The sequence below is a fragment of the Phragmites australis genome, chromosome 9 (assembly GCF_958298935.1).
Source record: "Phragmites australis chromosome 9, lpPhrAust1.1, whole genome shotgun sequence".
NCBI classification, from domain to species: Eukaryota; Viridiplantae; Streptophyta; class Magnoliopsida; order Poales; family Poaceae; genus Phragmites; species Phragmites australis.
The window spans coordinates 29,656,989-29,669,774 of record NC_084929.1 but is presented as its reverse complement, the minus strand read 5'-3'; the positions used below and the strand labels follow the sequence as shown (position 1 = coordinate 29,669,774).

The following is a 12,786-nucleotide window of genomic DNA, read 5'->3' as shown; positions in this document are numbered from 1 at the left end:
TGCCTTTTTTTTAATAGGGTACAATGACGACGCACATAACTCACTCACGTGAGCGTTTTGCCTTTGGTCAGCCTAGAGCTTCACACTAATGTCCTTCTCGCCGAACACCTAGCATGTTGCCTCGTTGGAGACTCGCAGTCGGTGGAGTCGTGGAGAGGTCGATAATGGCCGGGGCGCCAGGTTCTTGCGGCCACCGATGGACCAGACGAATGTTCTCAGCCACGATGGCGTAGAAGCCTTGGCTGACTCTTGGCACGTGGAGCGGCTCGTGATGCCGACCTTCCCGTCGACGGTCGACTTGCTGGCGCATGGGTATGCCGCTCCCTCGGATGATACGATGAAGACAACATGTTAAAATACTTATGGGCTTGGTCCATTTTGTTTTGTGAATGATTTTTAATAAATTTTAAAGGTTCAATAAGCAAATAGAGGATACAAGATTTAACTTCATATAGTTAGTGGATATATAGGAAGATCAACTTAAAATGAGTTGTATCTTCTATCTCATTAGCATATGTAGATGGATGTAGAAGAACACACGCTCACTTTCCTCGTCTAGTCGTGGTAAGAGCGCCTCCCAAGAAACACATGATTTAGGAGTTCAAATTAAATCTAAAAGTATGTCTCTATCCAACATGATATCGATCTTGACTGAGACGTTGTCTATAAGGCCGTAGGTTGTTTCTTGGCTTTTTATACGAAGGTATCACGACTTACAACGGCTGATAAAGTACTCCCTTCGATCCGAAATAAGTATCGTTTTAGACATCGATACGATTACAAAATACAACTTTAACCACTACTTTTTGTTGTAATATATTAGTAAAACATAGCAAAAGTATATTATTATAAAAGTCTTTTTCGATACAAATATATTCATATTATTTTTAAGTATCCAAATTTAATACGTAAAAAGTAATTTATAACAAAGGTTGAAACAGTTGATTGTATGTAATTTAAAACGATACTTATTTCAGACTGGAGGGAGTACTTGTTATTATATTTGGAGTTAATAGGATAAAAATCCTTTAGTAGGATCATAGTTGGCTAGATGTGATGGTACAATAATCTAGATGGTTTCTTTATATGTGATCTCAGGCTATATTAAATCTATACCATTATAATCTGGGTCCAGTAATCAAAAGACATAGTTATTTATAGTCCTTGAAGTTAAACATGAGGGCTTCATTTTTACCAATTATTCCCTCCTGTCAACAATACTTGACGTTTGGAGGGTTTTGAATTAGTTCACCAAAACTTGACGTTAGGGAAACCAAGCAACGCATTACCGGTCATGCCCCCAGTTAACATCACTCATTGGCCATATTTGGCACAGCTAAAATTTATAGATTTTTGCTGAAAAACAATTTTTGTTGAAAGCTATTTATGGCTTTTGATGGTTGGTTTTTACGAGAAATTTTAGGTTTTTAACACACAAAAAGCCATAAAAGCGAGCTTATCAGCTTTTAATTTATTTCATCAAAAATCAGTTTTTCAAAAGCCAATAATAAGTCAGTTTGTTTATTTCAGTTTTTGGCTTCTGAGAAACAAAAGCCAACAATAAACTAAAATAAACAGGACTATTGGCTCAGCTTGGTAACAAAACCAATAATCAATCGCAGAGAAAGACTGAGATCCCAGTCATGCATATGGACTGTTGGTTATCAGTGTTATCGAAGCTCATGGAGCTCCCAATGAAGACGGTACTCGTGGATCTCCCAACGGCAACTTGCAGAGTTTTTTATGATGGCAGGGCTCGCAGATCTATCAATGGAGGTCACAGAGCACCGATGGAGGTTGGGGAGCACCTGTTGCAACTGATGATGAGCTTAGATCCAAATCGACGTCTCCTAGCGGGATTGTGCTACTCGCCACCAAAATCGAAGCTCTATCGTTAGGATCCGACTCCACTCCACCTAAATCGATGCCCTGCCATTGGGATCCATCTTCTCAACACCCTGTCGTCGGGATCTAGCTCCTCATTGCCCGAATCGACGGCTTGCTACTGGGATCAAGCTCATCGCCGCCCGAATCAGCGTGATACTACCAGGATCTTAGCTCTTCTGATGTGGGGTTGAACTTATCTTCGCAGGGATCAGGCTCCATAAGGCCAGGAGAGGCATAGTGGGGGTAGAAAGGAAAAGAAATCGCTCATAAAGAGACAGAGCAGTCATAGGCGGAGACGACGAGTCATGACCTAGTGCTGCTTTTTTTCTTCTGTCGTGATTAAGTGTTAACAGGGGCAAAATAGTAAATATCATCATGCCTGGGATTTTGTACTCATGTCCGAAACGTCAAGCTTTGCTAACTGGAGGGAGTACTAAGATAAAGATAGAACAATCACGTTTCACGATCGACATGATTGAATCCGGTGGACCCGGGTCCTCTGTAGTGAAGAGCCAATGCAGAGACCTGTAGTTAGGTATGATAACGGATCGGGTCGAGTCAGGATTGGGTGTAACTAGAACGTACCAACGTGAAACCTAAATTAGAAAACCCAACCTAGATCCGATTTGACTAATAGGTGAAAATGTGCCCCCGATCTCGAACCTAGCGAGGACCCGAAACCCGCACAAGGACCTGCGGGCACGACGGTGGTCGAGAGATTGAGGCGGGTGAGCATGGGTGGAGGTGGGCGGGCGAGCGCAGGCAGAGGCGAGGTGGCCGACGACGGGTGCGGGCGGGCAGTGACAGCCGAGAGGCAGGCAAACGTGGGGCGACCGGCAACAGGTGCGGGCGGTTAGGAGGCAGACGGATGCGCGACGGACGGTGGCGAACTGGGAAGCGGGCGGGGGCGACGGCTGGGAATCGGGTGCCCGACGAGGGCCCATGGGTAAAAATCGACGGCTCTCGCCCAGACCTGACCCGAAATCGAGGCCCCGACCCGCGACCGCCGTGAGCAAAAATCCAACCCCACATCGTTGAGTGTAAAATCAACAGGGACCAACTCAGTCCGCCCTGGTGCCAGTCCTAACTATAGCACATGCAGTAATATGTGTTTTACGCTACAGGTCCCTGTGGTAACATTGTAGCAAAGTTACTGGCAATATAGTAATCAATGGTACTGTTCTGTATTTTATACTGTGGCAGTGTTGCTGTATTGACTCATCTTAACTGTTGCAGATTTATTACTGTAGAGATAGGTTTACTCTCAGCAGTTGCCACGCCACTGCAGAATCGTCTAAGGTCTAAAACTTAGGGAAAAAAAGTCTATCATCGCTGCCTAATCCGATAAGCCTGAAGATGGTTGAATGAGTTCTGACCGGAAGAGCTTTTGAGCTAGCTCAACATTTATTATATGATTTTTTTACGAGACACCGAGATAGGCTAGGCTAGGAAACCTTTTGATTTAGAAAAAGAATTAATAGTTAAATAATTAAGAATTTATTAGAAATAGGTTATATCCTAAAGGCAGATCACCATTATATATGTGCCTTTTATCTGATACGGTAGGTTTTATAACCGCTATAAGATAAATAAGATATGAGCTGATATTTCAGATAATTCATCGTGTTCTGTATGGAAACGATCATCAGATTATGAATGAGACTTACATATATTTAGAAGTAAAACAATCCAAAAAGATTACACTCAGAAACTTCAGATACAGTACGTACTCTTAACCCAACTATGTAATAAAGTAAGTGGTGCATCCATAAACATATGATTCCAGTCAGACAAGCTGATTCTAGGATACCCAATTGGATCCCAAGTGCTCCCCACCATCACCACCCACATAGACAGAGGAGAGTCATTAAACCAAAGAAAGTGAGAAGTTAGTCAAGTAATACAAAGCAAGTTCAGTTGGATAGAGATAAAAATAATCTATTAAGATCTACAACAGAGTCATATCATGATTAGACTCATCAAGTAAGGGTATCAGGATTTAGAACCCGAAAGAACTCGTTAAGATCCTTAATATTAGATTTAGACACACCCCATGGTAATAATTATTTTACGAGATTAATCAAAGTGAAATAGGATGTAGGGCTATTACCCTAAGAGTAGTTTGAATTTGTATAAAATCATATACTCTCATCTTAAATACGTACAATTATAACTAGATATCCCTACTTTAAATAAATATTTATATAATCGGCTTTATCAATCATCCAGAGATACGATAGTACATGTAAACAAAGGCCTAGGTGAGAACCAATTTCATATTCTTCATCGAATTCCCTTTCTACCATCCTATCTAGTGTAAGAATAAAAAAAAGTAGAAAAGCCATGCTATGATTAACTTTTGGACAATAATTGCACACGCATACTTTAGATTTATGGTATGCACAACTTTTTTGAAAAAAAAAGTCTGAACATGAGCATTTTATTTTATTTTTATATTTTTTACATCTGGACTTACAACGCTTATTTGTGCCCTATCTCAATACATGGAGAAATCATTTAATAAATAATTCATTTGTTCGTTTGCCTCTTAAATATGGTTATGTAAGCAAATTGGTGAAAAATCAGAAGTAAATTAGAATAGATATATGAGCAACTTAATAACAGTTAAGGCAATTCAGATAGGATGTTCACACAAATTTTATGAACAAATTAGAATTATTTGAAGGCAATATTGGATCTAGCTGCTACATATTTTTAATTAAAAAATGAGAATATTTTGTGAATAATTTTGTTGCAAGCAAATTTTAGATAAACAAATTAGTTCAAACTCGCAAGTAATTTTGTATAGTGTTAGGAGCAAAATAAGAGTGCAAGTCAAAAGACTAAAGTATACATGTACCGTTTTTATATTTTACCTTAATTTTTTTTATTTCTTGTATATTCGATTCTTGCTTACAAAGGTAGATTCTATTTCTTACGTGAATTCAGCTATCTTTGTCTGGATACAACCTGAGCTCTTTTGTTATCAGTTTCTAAGTTCTGGACTGCATCCATTTGGAATACTGGATATGGTCAGATTGGGTTTGGATGGAAAATTGGAAACGAGTACCACTCCATTGGATAACAACTGTTCCAATGGGCTCGGGCTGAAGGAAAGCTCGTTCTATCGCATAAAACCCACGCCGCAAGGCCGGCCGAAAGTAGCAAAAAGGCGAAGCAAACCGGTACACTATTCCCCGTCGCCCGCCCGCCGAATCGCACATTCGCACCGCACCCGTCTCCCTCATGTGGCCGTCCTGGATGAAGACGCGCAACTCGTCCTCCTCCTCGGCGGCCGCCTCCACCTCCACCGCCCTCGTCCCCGCCGCCGCCGCGTGCCCCCGCCTATCCTTCCACTCCCCGTCCCTCAAGGACCTCCAGTCCCTGCTCTTCGTGCCGGACACCTCCGCCCACGTCGCCGCTCCGTCCTCCTCCCCATCGCCGCGCGTCTTCCACCGCATCCGCGTTGCCGCCTCCGCCCTCCGGGTCCTCCGCACGCTCCAGCAGCCCTCGGCCCCACCCCCCGCCTCCGGGGAGCTCCCCGCGGGGGCCGGGCGAGTGGTGCTCTACTTCACCTCCCTCCGCGTCGTCCGCGGCACCTACGAGGACTGCCGCGCCGTGCGGGCCATCCTGCGGGGGCTCCGCGCGGCCCTCGACGAGCGGGACCTCTCCATGGACCCCGGCTTCCTCCCGGAGCTCGCCGCGCTCCTGCCCCACCGCTGCCGCGTGACGCTCCCGCAGGTCTTCGTCGGCGGCCGCCATCTCGGCGGCGCCGAGGAGGTCCGCCGCCTGCACGAGTCCGGCGAGCTCCGCCGCATCGTCGCCCCCGCGCCGCCCTCCGCCTCTCTCAACTGCGCCCGCTGCGGCGGCGAGCGCTACGTGCTCTGCGGCGGCTGCGACGGGAGCCACAAGCGGTACAGCCTCAAGGGCGGCGGCGGCTTCCGCGCCTGTGCCGACTGCAACGAGAACGGCCTCGTCCGGTGCCCCGCCTGCTGCGTCGCCGCCGCCTGATCCAGATCCAAAGATCCATCTGGTCCTGATTCCCCTCTAATAACTCAACTCTTCAATGCTAGTACTCCACTTGCCATCAAACTTGATTAGGAGATCATTTGTGTCGCGTCTAGTACTGTAGTTATTACTAGTAGTGATTAGTGAAGTGGTCGAAGTCAGTTACAGTCTTACAGATCGGGAGCTGGGGCTCTGGAGTTATTTAGATTTACTCCAACCTTGGATTAGAGCATACTAGAAGCGTCAGGAGTTGTTCCTGTTCCGTTTCTGTTCTTGGTGGGTTATAATCTGCCTATGGAGCTCCGGTTCTTGCATCTGCTTGTACATTTTAAGCCTCATCTTTCTCAAGGCACGAGCTCCTTGCCTGCCTCCCTGCATCCGGGCTTCCGGGGTCGTCGCCCTGCTTCGTGCGCTTGTTGATTGTCCATCAAATGCTTTTCGCGTGGGTAATACAGCAGCGCGTTGCGAACACAGCACGCCAAGCGTGCGGCACTATAGTATAAAATCTGGTTCGTTCACCTGCGATCCAACGGTTCATAGCGCTTTGAAGTCACTTGACGCGGCGTTCTAGTATCTGCGGCGCATGCGTGGACGCGGCGTGAAGAGGAGCCGTCATCCGGCATGTCCTCTCTCACATGATTGATTGCTCCTGCTTGTTTCGTTGTCGCCCTGGAGCAACAACGCGCGAAGGGACGGGACACGACTCGCCGACTGGTGTTTACATCACAGGGCCCCCAGCCTGTGCGATCGATCCGCAACTGCTGGTGTCGGCAAATCATGTGATGCTCATGCCGCCTCGCGCTGGCCAGAGCAAGCGGTAAGTGCCCGCGTCACGCGGTCGGCGCCGCAGCGCTCCCCTACTGAGAGAGTTCGGGTTCGAGTGGTGGTACACGATTGGATTCCGGCAATTTAACAGCGCGCACATGGCGGGGGTTGGTGGGACTGGGGATCTTCTGTAAAGACTGGATCAGCAAAGGCATCATGCTACAGTATTTTGAACAGTAAATGTGAGTGTTGATACTCGTTGTGAATCACTGTAGTGCGGTATTGTAGCATCAATGTGACTAAATCTTGGTTGTCCGTTCTCGATCCAACGGCTCGCAGAAGAGCTAAAGTCATTTATACTGTAGCATGACGATTTTGCTCTGTAACGATAGAGGATCTCAGTCCGTGGATCTCGTCTCGTGCCATCCGGCCTGTAGGTGCCATGCGCACCTGCCCGCGCGCCTGCTATGCGGTCCGCTGAGGGCGGTGGTGGGCGGCCATGTGGGTGAAGAGGAAGAGGGGTTTGGTTCATCATTGAGGTGAGTGGGTCACGTGAAGGACGCAGGCAGCGATCACTGACTAGTGGCTGTGGCTAGTGTCCAGTCCTACACCGTGCTTTTGATCCGATCCCGTCGTGCCGTGGCATTACACACGGTTAAAACCCCCAGCAGTGTTACCACGAGGACCTTGCATTCTTTACTTCCGGACTTCCGGTCACGGGGCTGTGTCGTTGTAAGCCAAAGCCAACCGTACCGAAATTTGATAAGCAAACAATGCGTTTATTATGACCGAGTGAGGAGGAAGAATTTCAAGATTGCTCCGGTTATCCTCACTGTACTCGCATCTCTCACGAACTATACCGGGATTAATCTGAACTTCGCAGGGCTTGTTACTTGGGTAGCGCATTCCGGGCGCAGGCACTCGCAGAGGGGCACGAGGTAGGGGAACGCATGGTTGCAGCGCCCGTCGACGAAGCCGTCCTCCAGGCACGCTCTCCTGCATTTGGCAGTCCGGAGGCAGTAGTAGTAGCGGTCGCGGTCCAGGACCCAGCAGTCATCGGCTCCAAGCGCAGACGGCACCTGCAGGCCTGCATGCATGTTCCGGATTTGTGAGTTGTCGCAGGCCCGGTAGCTCGGCAGTTGCATGAATCATGACCAAAAACGTGTAATAGTATGTAGCACAAATTCTGAGAATGATCTGGTTGTATAAATCGTCGAGTAGAGGCTACGCTGCTTACATGAATGCACGAGAAGCAGCCATACGATGAGAGTAGAACCCACCGCCTTCCTCGGCATCTCCATTGCCATCACCTGAAGGAGCACGATGAGCGACGGCAGCTTGAAAACGAATTGCAGGATCAAGGGTGTTAGTTCTCTTTTTACGAAGCGGAAGCAGGACCAACGGTGCTGCGATTCTGTCAGGTAGAAGAAAGTTCGCTACATAAAATGGCCGGATACTGACATCACCAACGCAATAAAAAGGTCCGCACCCCATGAATTCTCTGTATGTGCTAACAAATGTGGAGGTCCGATCCATTCCCAAATTTATCGCCAAATAAACACTAGTTCAGTCCATATCCAAAGCAGAGAAGATTCAGTTCAGCGAGTCGGTGTTCAGACCCACAGATCCGCATGCAGCCACTCGGCTATGCAGCTCCAACTATAATGGTTATTGAACCCTTCAAAACGGAGAAGTAATGGTTACTGAACGTTACGTGGCTGACATGCGGATGGCACCTGGCCCAGATGCGGCGCTCCAATAATGGGTTCAATGCCGCGTAGTAAGGAATTGCAGGGATTGAGAACACCTCGTAGTCCGATTTTTTTCTCATTTTAAGCACGAACCTTTCCGTAATTCTGTAACTAAGCACGAAATGGAGACATTTCCAATTCTAAGCAAAACGCCTGGACTTGCAGAGTGTAGCCCGTTCTCGTGGACGCGGCGACTATCAGCGTTAGGCAACGGACGTTGCTTCTTCGCCGACGCCCACGGGTGCTTACGCGAGAGGCGCTTCTGGCGCTGAAGCAGCTCCTCGGCGCCGGGCGCCACTCGGACCATGACCTTTCCTGCCTCGTCTTCATGTTGGGTTACCTTTCTCACCGTTCTTCGCCCATTGCGGTAACGTCCGACTCCGGCGAGGCGGCGCTAGCCGAGGCCGTCGCGGCAGCCACGATGCACAGCGGCGTCCGCCGCCACCATCTTCGCCGGGCTAGCTTAATTCCGCATCCAGCTCGTCGGCCTCGTGACGTCTCCAATGGCAGTCTCTCCGGCAGAGGTCCCTGCAGTGGCCGACTTCTTTCGGTTGCGGCGGCGCACGATGGTCGTCGCTGCCGACGAATCCGAACCCGGAGCAAAAGAGTTGCCTTTGGAAGAGTGCTTCGACGAGGACGAGGAGGAGAGGCAGGCAACCATGGAATGGCTGTGGAGCCTGGAGGAGTGCGTCGTGGCAGCGGAGAACGTACGGCTGCCAGGCGCTTGTGAACGCAAGGGTGTCGCTGCTCATCGTCCGCCGGCAGGACAACACTGATGTCGTGGACGGTCAAGGGGGACCGAGGACTGCTATGAACGGTGGATAGTGTTGCTGATTCATCGCTCATTAAGTCACCGGCTACGGGACAAAAGAAATATAATGTTGCATTATGGTTTCTAGAAGTGGAGGTATATATTTGGTTATACAAATGAGTTACTGGGTTTGGACTGCATAATGTTATATGGGTTGTTTACTGGTTGGCTTGCGAGCTAGCTCACGAGCTAACCCGAGCCAGTTTGTTATCTAAACGAGCTAAAACTCTGACTCGGTTCGACTCGTTATCTAAACAAATCGAGCCGAGCCAGACACAAGCTGAGCTAGCTCACGAGCTTCGAGTTTTTTGTGCAGCCCTAGTCGCATCCTCGAGACTGGGCCGGACGTTGGAAGTCCTAGACGTTCTGGTTAGAATTAGAACTGACTCCGTTGCGTGCTTAGTTCTAGAATTATGGAACGGTTTGTACTCAAAGAAGAAAAATTGGTCTAGTAGTTAGTGACGGATGTAGAGGATCTAAATAGGGGCTCGTTCGTCTCTCTCCTCCTCTTCTTCATCTTCCTTCTTCTCTTCTTTTCTCTATATTTTTTCTTCTCTTCCCTATCTATAATAAAAAATGGTTGAATGCTCAAGGGGTTCATTGGCTACGAAACGGTGATCTGCCTCTGCTCGTAGTCTAACGAGACAGTTGGGTCGAACACAAAGGTGTGTGGGATGGTAGAAGTCCCCCTTCACCGAAGGCAGGGGCGGGGGCAAGCCTAAGGATAGTAGTGGGTCGGGTTAGATCAGGTCCTAACAGCATCATGTTGTCTAAAGTATGAAGTCAATCTACTGGTGATTGATCTTTATTCAATGGCCAACTCGCGTCCACTATGACTTGGCTTGTTTTCAGTGGTTTGCTAGTCACAGTTTGCCAGCAATCCAATATAAATTCTGGAGTGGCGGAAGCAAAGAGGGTAGTTGCCAAACTGAGAAATAAGGTATGCCAATGTCCAATCTGTATCCACACGGCACTTGCAAGTCCACATATTCCATGAATCTGGTAACAGAAGCACTCTTTTGATGAAATGGTACTCTTGTGCATAAACTCGCAACCATTAAAAATATCATAAAGAACTTTGAGATTAACACAACAAATGGAATCTCCATTTGGTGAGATCTCAACAATATGAAGTGATTTCTATGATCCAAAGAATAAAGGATTGTTGCATTGAGAAAAAAGAGGGGGGGGGGGGGGGGGGGACACATGGGCAAAGGGAACAGAGTACCTATGGAGATGGAGGACTGTGTTACACGCTGGTAGTAGCTACGCGCCCTGGTGTTTGGGATAGCAAACAGTGGCAAGGAGGCACCAACATTCTTGAGCAGCCAACATGTACGTCCTGGTTGCGCATATCGTCAAACATGAGCGTTGCAGCCAGCGTACAGCTAGGAGCCCAGTCCGCATTGCAGCGTTGTCGTGGCCGTGTGCTGGTAACCCACTACCGGCCACCTACTCCATGCTTCCACTGACGAGCTCGCCTACCTCTTTAGGCAGTCGTCACTCGCATTCATCAGCCTCTTCTCCATCGTCAGTCGACGATGTCGGAGATCGCAATCATGCCGCCCATGCACTGGGCGTCTCCAGCCGCTCTTCCTAGGGCCCATCCATGGCCACGCGCCTCCTATCGTTGCTCCCGTAGCTCCACCGACACCAAGAGCTAGCAGTAGGGATGGGTAGAAGAGGAGAGATGGGGAGGTGGAGGGGTGGTGGGCGAATGAAGAGGGGACATAGGGTGCACCAGCAATGGAGGGTGGGGTAGCACCAGGCTGTGGTGGCTAGCAGCGGGTCTGTGGCGGCATGTAGCACGGAGGAGTGAGGGCGATCCGGTGGCGGCGGGAGGTGAACGGGCTGGCCGATAGGGTAGCAACCACGTCGATGTGTGTGACCACCATCATGAGCGAGGAGGGGGGAGGGCAGCTGGCTGCTGCTGCTATGTTGGTGGCTAGACGGTTCGAGGAGACTAGGAGGGAAGGGTTTTCCACCGGCGGTAGATTCGAGTGCAGGTGGAGAGATCAGGATTGAAGGAAATGGAGTCGGGGCTCTCTAATATATGGTGGAGTTAGGGCTCTCTCTCTCTCGGGTGGCGGCATCGGTGGAGACAAAAATGGAGAGGTGGTCTCTCTCTCTATCTCTCTCGGGCGATAGCGGTGGTAGAGGCAAAGATGGAGACGATGCGCTTCCATAACGTACGGAAGAGACCAGCCGATCACCGCATGATCACGATCCAACATGCGTCGATATATTGCCGATGTGGATTCACGGCTGGTGACCTTTACCCCCAGCTCTAGATAGTAAGATTACCATTTAGGACCCATTTATAAATCAATAATCTTACAGTAACCAACATCCACCACATAGGAATTCTATGGGATTTCCACGTTCCAAACAGGATTCATGGCGTGTACACTGCATGCTGTCCAAACATAATCGAAGCAGTTTATCGAGGACGCGTGTGTAGCGCGATGGGAAGAGCGCGTGGCTCGCTCGATGCCCACGCAAGTTCGAGCACTAAGCTCAACTCCATGCCTCATCAGAGTTTTCCCCTAGTAGTTAGGAGTACACATACGCATGCGCGTTTAGCGAGGATCAGTCGATAGCATGTGCTTAGTGCATGCACATATGTGCATGCGTTGAGTATATGGTGTGAATGAGTTGTGTACGTCCTGATATATACCTCTCTAAAAAAAGCAAAGCAGTTTATTCACTACACATGAACATCGGCCGTCGTCCAGTTATTTTGCCAGAGGCATCGCATGGGGTATGCGAGCTGCTGGCATTTCCCGTGAGGTGAACGCACCGGCATGACTTGTAGCTTAGATAATTTTGGTAGAGCTTTATTCTGTATAAGATATAAAGTTTGTGGAATAAAATAAAGTAGTTTAAATCTCTATTTTAAGTTTAAAATAAGAGCAAGATGACTTAATCAAATGCCCTCGATTTATTCATAGCTACAGCTTTAAAAAAATTTTAGAGCTAATTAGCTCTAAAAATTCAAAGCCGAAACTCTAGCAAACATGCCCTCAGACACGGCAGTTGGGGCGCAGGCACTCGCACAGGGGCACCAGGTTAGGGAACCCGCTACAGCGCCCGTCCGCTTTGCCGTGCTCCTGGCAACTGCTCCGGCATTTGGGTTGATGGAAGCAGATGGGGTAGTGCTCGTGGTCCACGATCCAGCAGTCATCCTCCGATCCAAGAACAGACGGCGCTATGCCTGCAGGTCGATCAGAGACCGACAGACAGACAAGCAGATGCTTCATTTTTCAAAAAAGGAAAAAAACAAGCAGAAGCTTATGGTTTAATACCATCTGATGAAGCATCATCGGCGAGGAGACGCTGCTTACCAGAATGCACAAGAAGCAGCCAAAGGAGAAGGCCTGAAACCATTGCTTTCCTCGCCGTCTCCATTGCTAACATGTCAGGGAGCAAGAGAAGCCAGAGGACAAGTTACCTCGGACAGCTTTTTAAAGGCAGTGTACTCTGATCCAGACCAGAGGTGCTAATAGATGGATGTTCTACTAAACCGGCCCACCAACAATCCTTTTCCAAACTAAAAACATCCCC

General features: G+C 48.4%; 2 protein-coding genes across 2 annotated transcripts; one reads left to right on the top strand and one right to left on the bottom strand.

The window, feature by feature from the left end:
* The first annotated feature begins 4,987 nt into the window (after nucleotides 1–4,987).
* LOC133929063 (uncharacterized protein At5g39865-like) lies at nucleotides 4,988–6,272 on the top strand. The gene has a single exon (XM_062375655.1). The coding sequence runs from the start codon at nucleotides 5,134–5,136 to the stop codon at nucleotides 5,896–5,898; it is 765 nt and encodes a 254-aa protein (XP_062231639.1). The 5' UTR covers nucleotides 4,988–5,133; the 3' UTR covers nucleotides 5,899–6,272.
* Nucleotides 6,273–7,503: 1,231 nt separating this feature from the next.
* LOC133929833 (uncharacterized) lies at nucleotides 7,504–7,961 on the bottom strand. Its single transcript, XM_062376592.1, has 2 exons — nucleotides 7,889–7,961; nucleotides 7,504–7,747 (listed from the first exon to the last, which is right to left on the bottom strand). Exons 1-2 carry the CDS (start codon nucleotides 7,959–7,961, stop codon nucleotides 7,515–7,517), a joined length of 306 nt encoding a protein of 101 aa, XP_062232576.1. The 3' UTR covers nucleotides 7,504–7,514.
* Nucleotides 7,962–12,786: the final 4,825 nt, after the last annotated feature.